This window comes from Camellia sinensis, chromosome 9 (genome assembly GCF_055761805.1).
Source record: "Camellia sinensis isolate YWXY chromosome 9, ASM5576180v1, whole genome shotgun sequence".
Taxonomy (NCBI): Eukaryota; Viridiplantae; Streptophyta; class Magnoliopsida; order Ericales; family Theaceae; genus Camellia; species Camellia sinensis.
The window spans coordinates 197,801,306-197,820,838 of NC_138969.1; the positions used below are offsets into that span (position 1 = coordinate 197,801,306).

General features: G+C 37.9%; 2 protein-coding genes across 4 annotated transcripts; one reads left to right on the forward strand and one right to left on the reverse strand.

Annotated features, from left to right (window-relative positions):
• The first annotated feature begins 3,041 nt into the window (after positions 1–3,041).
• LOC114267541 (OBERON-like protein) lies at positions 3,042–8,060 on the forward strand. Of its 3 annotated transcripts, none has more exons than XM_082888388.1 (3): positions 3,042–3,335; positions 4,368–5,526; positions 7,212–8,060. In XM_082888388.1, the coding sequence occupies exons 2-3, from the start codon at positions 4,389–4,391 to the stop codon at positions 7,838–7,840; spliced, it is 1,767 nt and encodes a 588-aa protein (XP_082744514.1). In that variant the 5' UTR covers positions 3,042–3,335; positions 4,368–4,388; the 3' UTR covers positions 7,841–8,060. The 3 variants fall into 3 exon arrangements, with proteins under 3 accessions (XP_082744514.1, XP_082744515.1, XP_082744516.1); XM_082888389.1 differs by having other exon boundaries at positions 3,049–3,335; positions 4,383–5,526; XM_082888390.1 differs by having other exon boundaries at positions 3,072–3,335; positions 4,422–5,526.
• A 10,516-nt stretch (positions 8,061–18,576) lies between these two features.
• LOC145800040 (uncharacterized) lies at positions 18,577–19,041 on the reverse strand. The gene has a single exon (XM_082889701.1). It carries the CDS (start codon positions 19,039–19,041, stop codon positions 18,577–18,579), a length of 465 nt encoding a protein of 154 aa, XP_082745827.1.
• Between the last annotated feature and the right edge of the window lie 492 nt (positions 19,042–19,533).

Genomic DNA, 19,533 nt, shown 5'->3' on the forward strand with positions numbered 1-19,533 from the left:
CTTCGTGTATTTCTTGCCTGAGCACCTTGTGCGCCTGCTATCCACTTGATATTGTTCATTAGCTCGATGTGAACATTGATCGTTTGATCGGTGCGAGTCACGCCTTTTGTCTCGTTTAGCTCGATTCCGCGGCTCGGGGCTTTTGGATAGCACGACGCTAATCGGCTGAACGATTCCCAACGTGGTCGTCTCAACAACTTTATGTCTGGCTTTGACCCGCAGGGCATCGTTTTCCACTTTGCAATATTCTTTGACCTTTTTCATTAACGCCCAGACTGTTTTAGGGGGCTGTCTGGTTAATGAACTGCAGAAGGAACTATCGGGAAGCAATCCCATCTTAAAGGCGGTGATGGCCATGGAGTCATTGCAGGCATCATCTACCAGATTGAAGCATTCCCAATAACGCGCCAAATATTCACGAAGGGTTTCACTTGTTTTAATTTGTATCGCCCAGAGGGAATCGGCTTGCTTTGGCTGGATCTCATTAGTGATGAATCTAGCCCTGAAGGATTTCTGGATGTAAACTCTTAATTGATGCCGGCTCCAGTTTATAATACCACCTGACGACCAGCGATCCCAGACTCCTTGGCAATATTCGACACATGAGGGCTTTGTTGTCAGTGTGAAGTGTCATTGCTTGCTTATAATGGCGAATATGATTGGTAAGGTTCGATTTTCCGTTGTAGAGGTGAACGACGGTGCTTTGGACTTCTTGGATAGTACAGCCCTTGCAATTTGTCGCACAAAAGGGTCATGCTTATCTTTCTCATCCGAGTCATCGTTTCTCCCTCGTTTATGCTGTACATACGGACTTCCTTCAGATGAGCTGGATACATCAACTCGTCCTTTCTTTCTGGGTTTCGGGGATGGTGAGTCAGAATCACTGTCATTATTGCGTTTCTGAAGTTGACGTCATTGACCATCTTTCTTTCCCGAAGGTCGACCCCGGTCTTGGCATGCGGCTTGTTGGGATTTCGCCACCTCCAAGGCCAAATCCTGGCACAGGCGCTCATTCTTAGCCATCATGTTCTCCAGCCGCTGTTCACTTTGCTTTGCTTGATCCATAATCATTTGTACCGTCTCATGCATTGAGGTTGAGGGTGAGGTCTAAGCTACTGAGTCGAAGTTCAAGGTTCGTCGTACGGCGATATTCTTCAGTCCAAGCATGTTTCTTGGAGTGAAGTCGTCTCTTGGTGCAGTTTCGTCAGCGACTATCGGAGGATCTTTTGTGACGCTCGCCATGGATATGCTTGAGTATTCCCACAAACGGCGCCAATTGTGGTGATGTGGTTTGGAAATACTCTTGGATCCTGAAGGACGTTCTTGATCCTCTGATTGCTACCTGAAAAAGGGATTAACACTCCGGTCAGGGGTGCCGGAATTAGCACTCCGACGGATAAGTTAGTATATGTCTCGTTTGCTTGTGTCTTAAGTTTCTTGAGTCTGTTCTCACATACCTCTTTTTGATTGATGTTCCTCTATTTATATTCGCTTCTGGGCCCTAAGGTCAGGCCCACGCTTAGTCTATCGCATGATTGCTCATTCGACCCTTCTGTTGTGCGCCAATTCCCACTCAACTGTTTGTTTAATTGGTACTATGGCCGATTTATCTATTCGGCTCAATGATTCCCCTGGGCGGAGCCGAATAACCTATATCCTGATTTTCTTCAAATTCTTTTGGCTTTTATACATAAAAAGATATTCGGCTCCCACACAAATAGAATATTGAACTAAATTGAAAATACAAAGTTTTGCAAATTATTAGGGATGCTCACAATTTGGCGGTTCGGTTGTGGCCAAAGGAACCTCAAATCCGCCATCCGTTCAAAATTAGGCAGATTGGAAAAAATCAATCCGCAATTGTCTGCTCGTCATCATACATCTGTCCAAAATGCTACAGATCGATTTAGGCGGATCGATATATCCGCTGCTCACCCCTAATATATATATATATATATATATGGTGATATTTTTCATTTTTAATGACAACAAAAATTGATACTGTAATTGATATATTTTTTTAAAAAACAAATTTTAGTGTTTATATTCATGCTTTCTTTGTTACTCCTTTTCGTTTTAAAATATTAATTTCTTATTTTATTTTTTATGATTTCAAAATATTAGTCTATTTTCAAAAATTAAGAATCAAAATAATATGAATTTTTTATTTTACCTTTGTTTTAAATTCATTAACAATACAAAAAGTACAATTATGACAATTGATATTCTCAAAAAATATATATATATATACTATCAAAGGGTAATTTAAAAAAATAAATATTTTTAAAATGTAATAATTGTACTACAAAAAAATTAGATTCTTCAAAATATACTATTATTTTAGAAGGGAGAGTATATTTTTAGGTTTGTCCCTACTCAAAACATTGTTTAGCACCATTCGTTAACAGAACGTTTATCTAGTTATATTCTTTAAAAAATTTAGTTTCAATTTTCTGAATTCAGTTTTTAAAAATTGAGTTTTTTTTTTGTGTTTTTTTATTTGTAGTGAATATTTTTTAAATTTTAAGTAATTTTTTTTTTTTTACTTTTTTAGATGTATCTTACTTAAGATGTATTTAAATAGTAAAATTTTTGGAAAACAATATTTTAAAAAATTAATAAATACACAAAAATATGAAAAATATACTAAATTTTCATATTTTTTTATTTTTTGATATTTAGTGTATTTTCTAAAGATTTTTTTTACAAATATTATACTTTTAAGTGTATTTATGTTAGATGTCTAAAAATTAAAAAAAGAATTATTTAAAATATTAAAAAATTCATTAAAAACATTAAAATATGAAAAATAAAAAATAAATTTTTTTATAAATTATTTTCTAAAAACTGAAACCAAACCAACTGAATGATTTTCAATATTTCAAACAATAAAAATCAAGTTAACACCATCTCAATTTGTCCCATAAATACAAAATACTGTAATTTTTTTACTACGAAAACATGTGACACAGTATATTAACAAAAGTCAACCACGCGGGAAAAGAAAATTAACGTTTGTGAGGGAAGGGGCCGACCGGTTAGGTGACCGGCCAATCCGGTGACACAACTTTCTCGTCAATTTGGTCTTTTCTTCGCCGTTTCATCAACAGCTTCTTTCTATCTACACTGAAAAACGGCTATTTTTCTTTTTCTTTTTCTTTTTCTTTTTCTTTGTGCTTAATAATAATAATAGTTCATGAATTGGGTGAACTAGGGTTTTGTTGTGTTTTCACAGAAGAGGGCAAAATCCCAATAATCAAAGATTTCAAGTCTCGTCGTTGGTCTCTTTCTCTCTTTCTCTCTCTTGATTTCTTTCATCTATTGAAGAATTTCTGGTGAGTGATCTATCTCGCACAGCTAAACTAACCCTAGGTCTTAGTGAATTTCTTCTTTGTTCTTTCTAATTCTATCTTATGTTTTGCTGTTCAATTCAATTGATTGCCTTGGTTGTGAATTTGAAGCTTTTTTCTTCTGGGTTTGTTAGTTTGATCTGCTGTTTTAGCTGTCATATCGATTAGAAAATGTCCAACCTTGGTTCTTCTTTAACTAGTTGGATATGTATATATATATATATATATATATAAATCAAATTAATAATCTTTTAATTTTGTGACTGCTGTTATTGTAACCATGATCCTAGTTGGGTTGCTGATTTTGTGCTTTCCAAGGACGTGTGTGCTCATCTACATGCTAAAAGTCTCAAATTTTTATTTATTTATTTATTTATTGGGGGGGGGGGGGGGGGGGTGTTCATTAGATTTATATAAACAAGAATTAGATTGTAAAAATGTGTGTCCTGGATTTCATGAAACCCATTTGAGTGTGATTTCGAAACTATTTCATGCTAAACTATTATTTTTAAATTTGTATTAAGCTTCTTAATTGAAGCATTTATTTATATTTTGGTATTTTTAAGCAAAATCATGAGGTTTTAGTACTACCGTGGGTGGCTGAAAACACAAGTGCCTGCTTTTCTTGGTTATTAAAGAATGCATCTGAATGATGAGAAAGTTTAAATTTTTTTGCTTTTGGAAACAGTGCTTTAGAATAATATGTTTTAAGTTTGATTCTCCTGGTTTGAATACAATTCAAAAAAGAAATACAAAATTACATTTGAAACTTAGGGATAGGTCTTTGCCAATTGTATTTTACTGAATTTTATAATCATCCTGTTGGATATTTAATTTTGTTGGGGGATAATATCTGTTCTTGATTAAGGAAGTATGTTTAGCCAGTGGTCTCAATTTACCTTTTCCAATTAGTGTGTATTTTTATTTTTATTTTTCTTTAGATACACAAGTGAATTAGTGACTGATCTTGTTAAGCGCTTTGGATAATAGAGTGAACATTGTTTACCTTACTGTCAGAATTAACATTCACAGTGTTTGATGGGAACGTCATCTGGGTCTCATTTCCATCAGCAACCTTCACCAAAAATGCTGCCTCCTCGTCAACAGCCACGAGGACTGCAGACATCCCTATCCCTGGTTTCACCAGATGCTTGTGGGTCTCCCAATCTTCAGGAGCGTGGTTCAAACTCAGACCAAGTCCGTGAATCTCCTTCAGAAAGTGCTAGCTCCCGTGAAACATGGCCTACCGCTGATGCGTTGATTGCAAAAAAACTGGAGAAAGAGAAGGAAGGGGAGAATGGTTTTGCTGAACATTCTGTCATCCGCCATATTTCGAGCTCAGATAAGATGTCTCTCAGAGATGTGGCCAGAGAAAGAGTGGATATAATATCCGAACGAATGCAGCATCTTCCAGACGAGTTTCTCGAAAAGCTTAAGACTGAAATTCGGGTTATTCTTGAAGGAACAGGTGGTTCTCTACATAGAGACGAATTTCTCTCTCTGCAGAAGCTGGTTCAGAGTAGGAGTGATTTGACTGATAAGACATTGATTAGGGCACACAGGGTCCAGCTAGAAATTCTTGTCGCGATCAAGACTGGGATTCAGGCGTTTTTGCATCCAAGTGTCAGTCTCTCTCAAGCTTCTCTCATTGAGGTTTTCCTCTACAAAAGGTGTAGAAACATTGCCTGTGGGAGTCCCCTTCCAGCAGAGGACTGTAACTGTGAAGCTTGCTCTATGAGGAATGGTTTCTGCAACCTTTGCATGTGTGTGATCTGTAACAAGTTTGATTTTGAAGTGAACACATGCCGATGGATTGGTTGTGATTCATGTTCTCATTGGACGCACACAGATTGTGCTATCCGTAATGGACTGATTGGCCCGGGCCCTGGTGTTAAGACGGGTTCAGTTCCAGCAGATATGCTTTTCGGGTGCCGAGCTTGCAATAGGACATCCGAGTTATTGGGTTGGGTCAAAGATGTGTTCCAACAATGTGCACCAAGCTGGGATCGGGAAGCACTGATAAGAGAACTTGATTATGTGAGTAGAATTTTCCGTGGGAGTGAGGATCCACGAGGGAGAAAACTGGTCTGGAAGTGTGACGAACTCATAGACAAACTGAAAGGCGGGATGGCGGAACCTGCTGTGGCTTGTAAAGTAATATTGCTGTTCTTTCAAGGTATGATTATGAAAACATTTTGTTAGATGTACTCATTTCTTTGGTAATCTTAACAGAAATGGAAAATCATAGCGAGCCAAGTGGAAACTTAATTGCATACATGTTTAAATATCAATTGCAATTAATGGATCTGAGACAAATTAATCGGTTATTCTTGTTGATAATAATCCCCACAAAGGCAGAGAAATTGCTTGGCTTTAGGCTTTCTTTCTTCATCACTTGTTTCAATTGCTTTGAATGCATATATTTTAGTTTCTTTTAGTATGGTTCCATCATGTTCTAAATTAATCAACTTTGTGACTCCATTTTGTGAGCCATGTGTAGATAGCATAAAATTTCTGCAGTATTAATAATTTACGGAGTAGGTCTACAGATTTCCAATAGTGACAGATTAGCATGAGATTGTTTTTGTGATGCATATTAAGGACTTAGAGTGAAGGCCAAACAGAAATAACTTTTTTTTATCGGCCCAAACAAATATAAGTATACAAATGGACTCACGGTTAAGTTGTTGTGGATGGGCCTTTCCTATGATGACCAAGCTGTTAATCTTTTATGATCATCTTAAGCTGTTAATCTTTTATGTTCATCTGACTTTAAACGGCACTAATGACTGTCATATATATGTTGGAGTTGGGAGGAGAACAATATATGCCGGGGATTGAAAGAGTGCCTTTCTTTATGTGATTTTTCTGTCCTTCCCCTGATGGTGTTCTCGCCTGCTTGTCTGGTGGGGAGTGGAAGAATGGAGCAATTCCAACCCCCAACCCCCCGCGCCCCCCCCCCCCCCCCCCCCCCCGTCCCCGTCTTCTTCTTCTTCTTCTTCTTCTTCTTCTTCTTCTTCTCCCACACATTGTAACATACATAGGATGCGTGATAGCACATTCTTCGTTGTGCAATTTTTTTGGTATGGAGTAATTATTGATACTTTGTAGTAGATTTGTGTGATTGAACTCATTAGCATATGTTTGTACTTCTCTTCTCTCCCCTTTTTTTGAATTTCTTGATAGCCATATAACTAATGCTCTTTATATCCCAAGTTTTAATAGCAATCTAATCATGTTTGTAACAATATATCATTTAAATTTATCTTTTTAGTTAAATTGAATTAGACTAATGCTAAATTTTTCCAAGTACTATAATTTCTTGCGGACTTTTTTTTAACTGTTTGACCCTTAAACCAGCGCCTTCCCTGGGACATACGTGTGGCCATGTCATCTGAATTGCTTGATATTAGGTTGGTTGGAGAATTTATGATGTGCTTCATAACACCTGCTGTATAGTTACCCTTGAACTTGCTAGGATGCTTTTGCAGTTACTGTTGATATTGTGGAAATCTACAATATATGTTTCCCTCCATTCAGAACTCTTGAGGACCATGGATCATATTTGTTCTAGAATTTAGTTATCATATACTTCTTATGGATTCTTATCCTATTTGGCAGTTAAGGAATAAAGAAAGGAAGGGAATATAACCATTTGAATTTCATATTCTAGTATAAGCATGTGAAAGAACTAAAAGCCTTAAGAAAGAGATATGGATGAAACCCAGATCAACATGGATTGGTGCTGGCTGGGTTTCTAACACACTATATTATAGCTGAAACAGAGAATTATGCTTATTGAATGAGCAAAGTTCTCTTTCTTCAATTCATTCTGTAATTTTTTTTCCCTGGTTTGTACAGAGCTTGAGGTGGACCCCTCGAAGAATTCTGAAAGTGAGGAAGGTGGTCAGCTAATAGCCCCACAGGAGGCATTCAACAGGATTGCCAATGTTGTGCAGGAAGCAATCAAAAAAATGGAAATGGTGGCAGAGGAGAAGATGCGTATGGTAAAGAAAGCTCGCCTGGCTGTTGAGGCTTGTGATCAAGAGCTCAAGGACAAAGGTAGGGAAGTGGCAGCTCTAAAGATGGAGAGGCAGAGAAAGAAACAACAAATTGACGAGCTTGAAAGCATCGTGAGGCTTAAACAGGCCGAGGCTGATATGTTTGATGTCAAGGCCAGTGAGGCTAGGCGAGAAGCTGAGAGGCTTCAAAGGATTGCACTTGCCAAAGCAGAGAAGTCAGAGGAAGATTATGCTAGTAGATATCTTAAACAGCGTTTGAACGAGGCTGAAGCTGAGAAACAGTATCTATTTGAGAAGATTAAGCTTCAAGAGAGTTCACGAGCATCACAGAGCAGTGCTGGAGGAAACGAAACATCGCAGATGATGATGTATTGTAAAATGCAGGACATACTCAAGAACATCTATAATGTACCTTCAAAGACAGAGGGCCAACCAAATGACCACCACAACCTTGGTGCAATTCCTTGAGTCAGTCTGGGATGGACTATTAGGTTTCTATATATATTAACAGTTGATTCTGTGTGAATTATCTCTTGTTTTGGATTTTTTCCAACAATATTAGCCTAGAAATGAGGAGGACATGCATTTAAGAAGCTTAAAACCTTATGAACATCTATATTTTCGTGTAATGTTGTGCATATTCCTATGCCAGTGCAGGTATGCTTTTAAATTTGGGTTGACTGTACAATGCCTTGCTTTTTCTTGCTTGTAATTATAGCTCTTCTCTGAAATGGGTGCAAACTCTTGACCTGCTTTTGGTTGTGGCTGAACCCAACAAATGTATGCAATTAATTGCTTTGGGTTAATTTTACGTCGATGTCCTAAACCATTACCATTTTTTTTGTATTCCTTCTCTAAATTATTAATTTCATCAATTTAGTCACCAAAATTTCTGATATTAGCTAATGGTCCAATTGAAGATAGTTGTCCAAATCATTAGCTGTTAAAGCCTTTGTTTAGTATTTGAACAACTTAAACCATACAACCCACCATTCATTTTTTTGGTTCACTATTTTGAAAATAAGGGTTGGAGAAGAAAGATGGGTGTGATTTATGTAATATAGTGCAAGTATGAAGATGGGTGTTTGGTTACATGATTTAGGGTTTTCAAATTATAAAATTATTTTTTTCCCCATTAGGTTAGGTTTCTACCATTATTGATTTGGACAGATTATTTTTTATTGGATCATATGAATTGAAATCAAAGAACTAACAGGTGAAATTGATAGTTTAAGAACGAATTAAAAAAATGATAATAATTTAAGAGATAATAGTGAAATTGAGCCATTTGTTTATGCATGTTGTATGTGCAAGCTTACCAATGAGATTAAAAACATCCAGCTCTTGGGATATCTTCTTGCTAAGTATCCTCGTCACTAATTCTAAAAATACAGAATTAAAATACACATGCTAAGAATACAGAAGTAAAATACAAAATGGGTTACCGAAAGTATAATGGTTGATTGAGATTTGTTCTGAATATGGACTTCTCTATAATTAAATTTAATTTCAGCCTTACATTATACTTGCTGTGACTTATTATGTGTTCTTAGCAGTATTGTATCCCCGTTGCACCTTCACATCGAGCCTTGTTGAGTTTTGCTATTATAAGGAGATGGGGTATCGTACTGCTCAATGCCAGCCTACGGCGGGGCTTAGCGCTTGCTCGCCAAAGTTTTGATCCGATCCAGAGGTGCTGGAAGGAGCTCTCTACTGCCTGCAATTTATATTTGGCAAAATATCAATGATTGTGTGGAGAAATAGTAGTTGGCATGCTAACTTAACTTCTGCAGGAATTGTTTCACTCCATTAATCAAACAAGAATTTTGAAAGCTTCAATACATAAATAAAAATTCTTAAACAAGGGAAAAAAGGTAAAATTAAAATAAAGTATCTAGCTGTTATATCAAGGGTTGTTATCTTGTTTGAATTAGGATGATTCATGTAATGTTTTTTCACTATATTTATGGATTCTAGTTCTTTTTTTTGTTTGTCTTTTAAAAAAAATAAAAAAATTATTTCAAGGAAGAAATTGGGCTCTTCTAGTGTTGTCTCATGCAAATGGGGACCATATGCTATCTGAACATAGGAAGATAAAATTGACTCAGACCACAATTTGAAAGAGAGAGAGCAAGAGCATGGAGCATTAATAGAAGATAAGGATGATGATGATGATATCATCATCTCATCATTATATTAATAAATGCAATGACACCATATTGCACACATTCAGCTGAAGTCAGATTGTAAGTGTACGGGAGAGAAATATCTGTCGCTTTCCGTATGCCTTGCTATCAAGCTCATCTCGCTTCGAACGTCTCTGGTTCACTGTGGACAGGACAAGAATAAGCTACCCCATGGGTGGTTTGTCGGAAACCTCTGATGGTCAAGTTAGCTTTCTTAGAGAGGAAGAAGGGAAGCTAGAGAGAGAGAGAGACATAGAGTTGCCAAAGTTTGCTTACCTTTTCCAAAGCTTGTTCGCACCTTTTATCTAGGCTGACCATGCAAACCCAGATTGTGCATGCAGTACCTCTATTGTCTTTTGTTGGATGCGTGGTTGTACTGCTCTCTCTTTTTTTTACGCGTGTACACGCCAATATTGCCAAACTGCCAAACAATATTGATGTGTGCCTAAAGTTGATTCCTTTTCATTATGTCATTGGACCACATCGAGTACATCAACTGAGCAGTCACTTGTGGTGTCTCCAGAATGCTAACTTAGGACAGTCTTATGCTGAGCTAAATCAAGTCGGCTTCCAAGCCAACTCCAAGCTCAGTCAGGGGCCAATCGATCTCTTCGGCAAGTTGGTCACCATCTCAGCCAAAGACCGCAGCCCGTCTTCATTTTACTTGGTCCTCGCTTGCAGTGCGTACCACACCGAGCTCAGCACACTCTAGCAGCCCTAGCAGGGCTCACTTCAGCACGATGTCAAAGACCGCAAAGGTCTAGGTCAGCCCAACACCATGTCCCATTTTGCTTAGCTCAGCTGAACACTATGTCCGTGTTAGTTTATCTCGGCCCAACACCACATTCCGTGTTGGTTTATCTCAACCCAACATTGCATTCCATGCTGTTTTGGCTTGGCCCAACACTAGGTTCGTGTTGGTTTAGCTCGACCATTATTTGGCACAAATTCCTCTCTCAATTACCCCTTAATTCCGTTTGCCTCAACGTGACTGGGATTACTTTTTCTAGCCGAGCTAACTTTTTGGTTGGTCCTCGAAGCTTGCACCACTACGTGGCTATCCCTTTAATCAGTCATGTTGACAACCAACCAAGTCTGTGGCACGTGGCATTTCACCAGTGGCTCTGTGCAACCCCCCAGCCGTCAACACGACGTCCTAAAATTCGAAATGTTGGCGTCTATTTGGCTCTCACCTGTGTATACGCCATACACACTTCATAGGTCACCTATTCATCTTCTCTGAAGCCAAACTCTAGGTCCAAGAGCTTCCAACACCGCCATTGTCATCTTTTCTCGAGCATCAGGTTGTTTCCCTTGCATTGATTGATTCGCCAACCTCTGCTAGGGCTTTCTCTCCGATCAGATCGAAGCTCTGCACCATAACCCTGTATGTTCTCTAAATCTCCCTCATTCCTCTTGAATGTTCTTCGTATCTCCCATGCACTACACTGTTAATCGCGCGTTTTTTACACTGCCACGATGTTAGTCTGTACCTAAATCTGTGCAAATGGGGCCTAGATCTAAGTTAAGAGTCAAAATGACCCTAAGTTTGCAGTCACTTGGTAACTTAGGAGAGAAAAGAAAAGAAATGATTACTTAAGTAATAAGAGAAAAGAAAAGAAAAGAAATGATTGTAATTTCTCTCCTTCTTGTTTGGTTAGATTTCATTAAGAGAAAAGAAAAGAAATTATTTTATGTTATATTACTAAAATAACCTTTTTATATTTTCAATCATTTTATTTCTTTTATTTTTATAGGGGTAAAATTGGTATTATGAAAATATAAACATTTGTGGATTTCTTTTCTCTCACAATCTCTCCACTTTTGGGAAGATTGAAAATAAGGGTTATGAAAGAAATGAGTTTCTCTCCATTTCTCTTTATTTCTCCCCATTTCTCTCTACTTAAGATAACCAAACAAGGAAGAGAAATACATTTCTCTCTATTTCTTTTCTTTTCTCTCCAAATCACTCAATCCAAACACAGTGTTAGCGCGTCATTTGATTCATTGAGATGAAAGCCCAAAAACCTGGGCTAAACTGAGTGGAGACCTAAATAATTGATCCAAAATCAACACTAGACTAAGGCCTTGTTTGGGAACAGGCTAATGTAGTAGCTTTTTGAGTATTTGGCTAAACAAGTAGGTAAAAAAAATTTATATATTTTGGATGACTTTTTGGCTAATTACGAAAAGATATGCAAAAAGTAGAGAGAAAAGAGAATCTTTGACTTTTTGATATGAGTTGTTGGCTTTTTGGCTAAAAATGTAACTTTTTTGACTTTTTGGCTAAAAAGGTAAGTTCCCAAACGGGGCCTAAGCAAACTTCCTGTTTGTAGTCTTTTTTAGAATGAACCGGGCTAATGTCCATCTGATTCCTAACCAATTTATGGCTAAGGAGAACCGAGTTGAAACCGCGATCCTAGCCAAGAACTAAGGAAGCATCCCAGTCTCTCACTTTGAAATTGAACAGAAACCAGAACAGTAGCCCAAGCTCACCAATCGAGCTATAATTAACTTGTGAGGTCCTAACTTTTTGTATTATCCCCAAATGCTTATAGTTGAAGAACTTCAATAAGAAACCTAGTTTCTCCATTCCTTGCAAATTAAATCCTAGAAATTAGGAATGACTGCACGAGCTAACCGGCAAACCCTAATCGACTCTGAGAACTTAGGAAACATTTTAAAACCCTAAATTAATAATTTAAAAACCCTAGAATGAAAATTTATAAGAGAAAAATCCTAATTTCAGGTAATCGCTGTTTTAGCCCAGTATCTCGCCTTTTGTTGCGAATCGGCATCACGTGACCCAAATCACTTTTCCTATCATTATTTTATTAAATATATGACATAGATATATGTTTTATTTCAAAATTTCAGATTCAGCCCTTTTCCTTCTTCATTATTGCATTTTGGCCCCAAAATTCCCAATATTTTAATCAAATAAGGTACAACTATTTTTATATTGATTGTATATAATATCTACTATATTATAATATAAAAAAAAAAATTGATTTCCCACGTGTAGAAGACCAGCTGGCTGTGAATAGTAGAAGGGACTAGGAAAATTAATTTTTTATTTATAATATCTTGAATTTATATTGGCATATCTTTGAATAAATAAAAGGAAATGACTAGCATTTATTGCAACGTACTCTTGTCTCCTAGTTAACTAATAAATAAGATTACTTTTTCTTAATCAAGATTAATTAACACTAATCCTAATTGGATCCAATTACAAACTAACCCAACTAGATCAATTCCATTGAAATTCAACCAAGTCATTCAACCATTTTCTCTCTCTTCCTTGGCTTATAAATACAAGGCTCTAGCAACTTATATTCCTTACACTTCACACACATAGCAACCTACTGGAAAAAGAGAGAGAGAGAGAGAGCTTGTAAATTTGTGAGAAACAGGAAGAAAAAAAAAAGAAAGAAGGAAAGTAGGAAGAAAACTCTAAGCAACTCAGGTAAATCTCATATACCTCTTCTCTCAATGAATCATCATGTTTTCCCCTTCATAATACATGCTAAAAATGTATTTCATATGATACTAAGAGTTACTATATTTGTTAGATGATGTATGGTTTGAAAATGAAATGTTCTTCTTCTTCCTTGTAATTTCAAGCAAGCTTTTCTCAAGGTTTTTTATTTTATTTCCATAGAAAACCTTCACCAACTCAAAATTTGTTTTAAAAGGGTATTAATTGACATATATAGAGTATGTAAGAATTTTGGCTAAGGCCATGGATGTGTTTTTATAACTCCTTTTATTTTTCTAAATACTTGCTGCAAAGAACCTATTAAAATAGAGAACTTTAGAAAATTATAGAAAAATGGTCTCATGTTCATTTTTATATAAAAATCTTCTTCTGAAGGTTAGCTTTCAAAAACAATTTATTTCAATGAAAATGAATGAGTATTTTAAGAGAAACACCAAATTTTGTAACAGTTGTCAAATCTGGATAGAGTCTGTGTATTTCTTAAATATCTAAAAATCGAAAAGGGCCACCTTACTTCCGTAAAATGATTTTGAAACTAGACTTGATTCTCTAAAAATCCTCAAGAATCCACATTTTTGAAACCCTTAAAAAATATTTTTTCTATATTTATTTTTGAACCGGCGTAGTGCTGGAAATCTGAATGGTGTGGTTCTTGTTGTAGTTAATGCTTTTGTGCCATCATGACATATTGGTTGTAATATATGTTATACTTGCATGTTTGAGTTTTACCTTGAATGGTCTTATTTTGCTCTTAGTTGTTCTGACAACTAATGTGTAATGAACTTAATGTAAAGAAAAAGGGGAAAACCAAATGGGTTGGTAAAGAGGGTTGACGACCACACTAGTTATACATAATAAATGATGAGAATATTAAGTTGATATTAGTAGTGGATTAAAATGAGCAAGTCTTGTGCAAGTGGTTGTTTCGGAACCCTTGAATGGAGCGGTTGTATTCAAACCCTAGGTAGTTTGATGTAAGGAGGGATTTGGGTAAGACCCATCATTACCATCTCTTTTGAGGCTCTGCGAGTGGCGCTATGCTGTATATAACCGTTGGTAGGCATCCGAGGTAAGGTTTGCAACAAAATAGCAAAAGAGGGGGCATACCGAATAATCCGCGTCCAATTCTTGGAGTTAGAATGATGAAATCTCTTTGGGGGATTTTTAGATTACTAATAACTAACCTTATAACTTGTGTTACGAACTTAAATGCTAAGACCCCCTTTTCTCTGTTTTTTGTAAATGTTGTCATGTATTGGACTGGGAAAAAATGGATTGGGTGTGTGTGCGTTTACTGGGCATTCAAAGCTCACGGCGTGTCATGCCAAGTGCCGAAGAGGAGCTTATAGCAGGAGATGTCGAGCTGGAAACCTTCGAAGACATTTGGTTATCTTAGAAAAGTTAAAAATTTCCCTTTTGATGTTTTGTAAAGTTCATATGAAATTTTAAATTTCCTTTTGGGATGTAATGTTAATGGAACGAGCTTTTGTAATTGAGGATATTCGTAATTATTCTATTATTACTTATATCCAACACCAATATAATCCCTAACGTTGCTTATGAGACCTTGTGTCAATACCTCTTAAGATCTGTCAAAAAGGTAGTGCGCCACCTGAGAAAGTTGGACTTAGAAGGGACGCCAATTTGACTCCTCCAGCGATCTGGGATCTTACTTGGTTATTGGCCATAGGACTCATTAGTGACTTTCCCTTGACTACAACCCTTAGTGTAGATTTGGGGCATCACATAACTCAAACTACCAACCGAGCTACCATTGAGCCTTAAGTTTTTAATCGAGCTAGATATAGGCTTCAGTTCGATATCCGAACTGGGTTTCACTTTGTTGTCATGTCCCTACTTCCATGTTAACAATTGATGCACTTCATTTGTAATAATGCATATTGAACTAAGACTGACCAAGCACACCTCAACACTACAAACTGGTGACGCTTAATGATAGAGCAACCATCTCTTCAATTCACGCCGTGCGTAGCAGCTGTGTAATAATTTCACCTGTAAACTAACGAACAAAATAAACCGGGCTATATAGGAAAGTACCGCTTCATGGTTAGTTTGCCAAGAGCCATTGTTGAGTTTCGTAGAGAGTTTGGTATTCTTAACGACGTTTAATTAAACTGGCCAAAAAAGGAGAAACACCTTAGGGCGAGCTGGATTTCTTCCTCTTCACCATAGTGTCAATAGTGGAATGCAGGCTCTATTTCCTAATCTGGCTCTTAGTTTGCAAATTTTTAAGAGAAACTAGCTAGGTTGTGCCGACCCAGGTGTCAACCAACACTCACAAAATAGTTAACGGCGTAGCCGCGCTGAACTGCATTCTGGGTTTGAACTTAAGACTAGCCGAGATATTTCACCAGTATACACTTAGCAAAAAATAAAGGAGGTCTCTACTGGTACCTCCAGGTAAGGAAACGCCGAGCAAAATTAGTTAAACATACCGGACAAAGAGTTGAACGATGATAATTTTATATGGGTGTTTGGTAATTATGAAGACATTGAGGCAAATTATCGGGCTGGTATATAAATAAATAAATTGGGTACAGGTGAGCAAGGTAGCGCGGTTTACTTTCTTTCATGGTAGTGCTTTACCTAGCTAACCCTTTCCCTTTATTTATAGATTACAGCCACTTGGTGGAGAACTACTCCTACACCAACCAAGACACTATCAGAGCCACGCTAAAACACCCCAACCACTCCTGCCACGAACTATTAGGCAACAAAACAACCTACCGGTACAATGTGCCGCGCAAAAGCAAAGTTACTGACTTTTTGCGTGAGCCTTCTCCAGAACCAGATCTAAATCTTCCAAAAATTAACTTGGTTCATTTGATAGTCGAGAAAGAAATGGCCAAAATAAGAGCCATCAAGTCAATGATCACCGTTGCACCTAGCTCTTCCTCTCCACTAGCCGGGACAACTGAAGGCCAACCCAGCTAGCCAGTTGCGCAAGAAACTGGATTGGTGCTGGCCAATGAATGAGCCTTCTTCTCAATTTAGAAAGAGAGCAAGGTAGGCCACCATCGAGCAACATTTGGTCGATGAGGATTCGATCGAGCTGCCTGTTCCTGAGCATGAAAAATTGGTTAAACAAGTAGTAGCTGAGCAACCTAGCCACACCATTGCCCCTCCAATGTGGTCACTCGAGCTCAAAAACAAAGGCCAAGCTGTGACCACTACTGCCTCGGTCTAGGCGGATAAGGATAATTCGGTGGGCTTTAACTTGACTACGGGTCTGCTCTTCCCAGCCAACATGATGAAGCACGACTGTCCGACCTGAAGGCCATCAAGTCGGCCTCCAAATCCATAATGTTAGTAAGGATTGTCATCTTTAATCTGTTATGTTATTGTTCGATCTCCATATGTTGAATTCTTCCTGCCTACAGGCCTTACAGAATAATTTTATTGCCCACGAATGCATGATTACGCTAAGGTAGAGTCTTTGTAAGGCTATTAATGATAACAAGGTAAAAGCGATCGGGATAAAAAAAAATAAAGGCTTCTCTTGCGATAACCGCAATTGAGAGAGATTAATTGGCCGAACGGTTGGATAAGGCTGATGAGGACAAGAAGAAGACAGTGAAGGCTAAAAAGGCAAGGTATCTAGTTGAGCTGAAGAAGCATCGAGATAACCACCGAGCTAAGCTGCTGCAGAAAATTGACGAGACAGGGGACTGGGGCTTTGCAGAGAGGAAAAAGACTTATGAACGCCAAGTGGAAGCCACCAAAGATATTTTCTTCCAGTGCGGTTGGAAGGTTGCCGTTGAAAAACTTGGTCATTCAGAAAATTCAAAATTCTTCAAGACTCCCCCACTCCACTTCATTCCTCCATACATGCAATCGTATGCTGCTGCCATGGAGCAAAAACTGATTGACACCACGAGGGCAGATTGCGCGGTTAAAGTGCACGCTGCCCAGCCTACCAATAAGACTCCGCAATCGGTCTTTTAAGAAAATGAAATAACATTGTAAGATGCTAGTCAGACTGAGCTTGCAACCGTCCTACTACTTAACACTGATGCATGAGTTGAAGACTTGACTGGGGAGAAAACTGCCGATCTGTAGATTTGATTTGCAAAGAATGGCTTTGTTATGATTTTTGTTTTTGTTTTTTCTTGTTTGGTAACCGGGCTATAAACCCCACCTTTTGTAACCACATAAAAATTTGAATGAACGCTAACTTTTTACTGGTTGTTGTCGCATTTGCTTTCTTGTTTTGTTGATGTTGTCTTTGCCCCTTGTCGGGCAAAACATAGTTCGGCAAAGTTTCTTTGATTTGGGCGAGACGCAAACAATCTTTCCTGCCAAGCTAATTCCTGCTTGCTAATGAAGGTTTGGGTTGGATGAACTCCAACTTCTTCCTTGTCGAGCTAAGTCCCGCTCTGTAAAGAAGTAGTAAGTTGGAAAAACTAACTTTTTTTCTTATCGAGCTAAATCCCCCTCGGTAAAGAAGATTCAAATTGGAAAAACTTCAAGTTCTTCCTCGCTGAGCTAAATTCCGCTCTCTAAGGAATGAGTAAGTTGGAAAAACTCCAACTTCTAACTTACTGAGCTAAATTCTGATTGGTAAGGAAACAACAACTTGGAAAAACTCTAACTTCTTCCTTACCGAGCTAAATTTCACTCCGTAAGAAAGGAGAAAGTTAGAAAGACCCCAATTTCTACATTGCCAAGCTTAATCCTACTCGACAAGGAAGGTTCAAATTGGAAAAACTTCAACTTCTTCCTTACCGAGCTAAATTCTGCTCGGTAAGAAAAGAGCAATTAGAAAAACTTCAACTTTTACCTTGCTGAGCTAAATCCCGCTCGGCAAGGAAGGTTCAAATTGGAAAAATTCCAACTTCTTCCTTGACAAGTTAAATTCTGCTCGGTAAGAAACGAGCAAGTTGGAAAAACTCTAACTTCTACCTTGCCGAGCTAAATTCCGTTCGATAAGGAAACAACAACTTGGAAAAACTCCAACTTCTTATTTGCCGAGCTAAATTTCGCTCGATAAGGAAGGAGCAAGTTGGAAAAACCCCAACTTGTTTATTGTCATACTAAATCCAACTCAGCAAAAAGGTTCCAAGTGAAATCAGCTCGGCCAGAAGTTCTAAAGTTGGGGAATTTTCTCTTTGGTGAGTAAAATCAACTTCGAGCAAAATTAGCTTGGTGGAGATTCTGAAAGTTGGGAAAATACCAATTTTCTCCTTAACGAACAAAATTAGCTTAGAGGGGCTTCGAGAAAAATCAGCTCGGTGGAGATTCTAAAAGTTGGAAAAATGCTATCTTTCTCATCGGCGAGCAAAATCAGGTTGAAGGGGTTTCGAGCACAATTAGCTCGGTTGAGCATTCAAAAGCTAGGAAACCACCAACTCCCAGCTCGGGAGGGGAGGGCTTTTAGCAAAGGGTTTTATGAAAAATATAACAGTTTGAGGGGAAATAAGCTACTCAATTTCATTACTTGTTAATGTATTACATGAGTTGAAAGAGTTGTTTGGTAAAAGGGGAAAAAATTACACTTAGAAGTAGAATAACTTGAGGTTGGCTGTGTTCCATGGTCTAAGAATAGTTTTTCCATCCAGGTCTTCTAGGTGATATGCCCCCTTTCCAGCTAAGAGAGTTATCTTGTAAGGCCTCTCCCAGTTTACCCCCAGCTTTCCTTCACCTGGCACCAAGGTGTTGCGCATCACTTTTCGTAAAACCCAGTCTCCAATCTTGAACAATCGCGGATGCACCATCTTATTATATTTCCTTGATAGCTCTTGTTGGTAGGCCGCAATATGGATTAGTGCTTTTTCCCTTCTTTTTTCAACAAGTTCTAGCTTCAAAACGATGGCCTCACTGTTCAAATTCGGTTCAAAGTTCTTAGTTTGGATAGTTAGCATGCCAATTTCCAATGGTATAACAATCTCCATGCCATATGCCAAGGCAAACGGAGTTTCCCCAGTCGAACTCCTCAGAGTAGTTCGATATGCCCATAGCATATTCGGGAGTTCCTCTGTCCACCTTCCTTTAGCTTTCTCAAGTCGCTTCTTCAGTCTATCCAGAATGGTCTTGTTTGAAGTTTCGGCTTGTTCGTTTAATTGAGGGTAGGTAAGCGTGAAATTGCAGAATTCTATCTTTAGTTATTCAGATAATTCTCTAAAGAGTTTCCCATCGAATTGTGTGTCGTTGTTCGAGATAAAATCCCTTGGAACTCCAAACTGAGTTATCATATTTTGCCAGATGAACTTCTTGATCTATTTTTCCTTGATGGTCGCTAATGGCTGTGGACTCGCCTTTTTCCGCGCCCCGTCTTTTGGAAAGGGTTTGAAAAGAATGCCTCATAGTTCAGACTCCTGAGGTTCTAAATCTAGTCTCACAAGTGCAATGTGAAACTTATAATCACCAAAGAGTCCAAATCCGGCAAACCTTTTTGAAAAATCAATTTTAAATCAAATAATGCCAAAATTAGACTGCTTTTCCAGATACAGAGT

What these genes read in the sequence shown, in the direction of transcription:
- LOC145800040 (XM_082889701.1), bottom strand. Translation starts at nt 19,041, where the DNA reads ATGCTATGGGCATATCGAACTACTCTGAGGAGTTCGACTGGGGAAACT.
- LOC114267541 (XM_082888388.1), top strand. Translation starts at nt 4,389, where the DNA reads ATGGGAACGTCATCTGGGTCTCATTTCCATCAGCAACCTTCACCAAAA. An exon ending in AATATTGCTGTTCTTTCAAG is followed by an intron (nt 5,527 to 7,211) that starts GTATGATTATGA and finishes TGGTTTGTACAG; the next exon opens with AGCTTGAGGTGGACCCCTCG.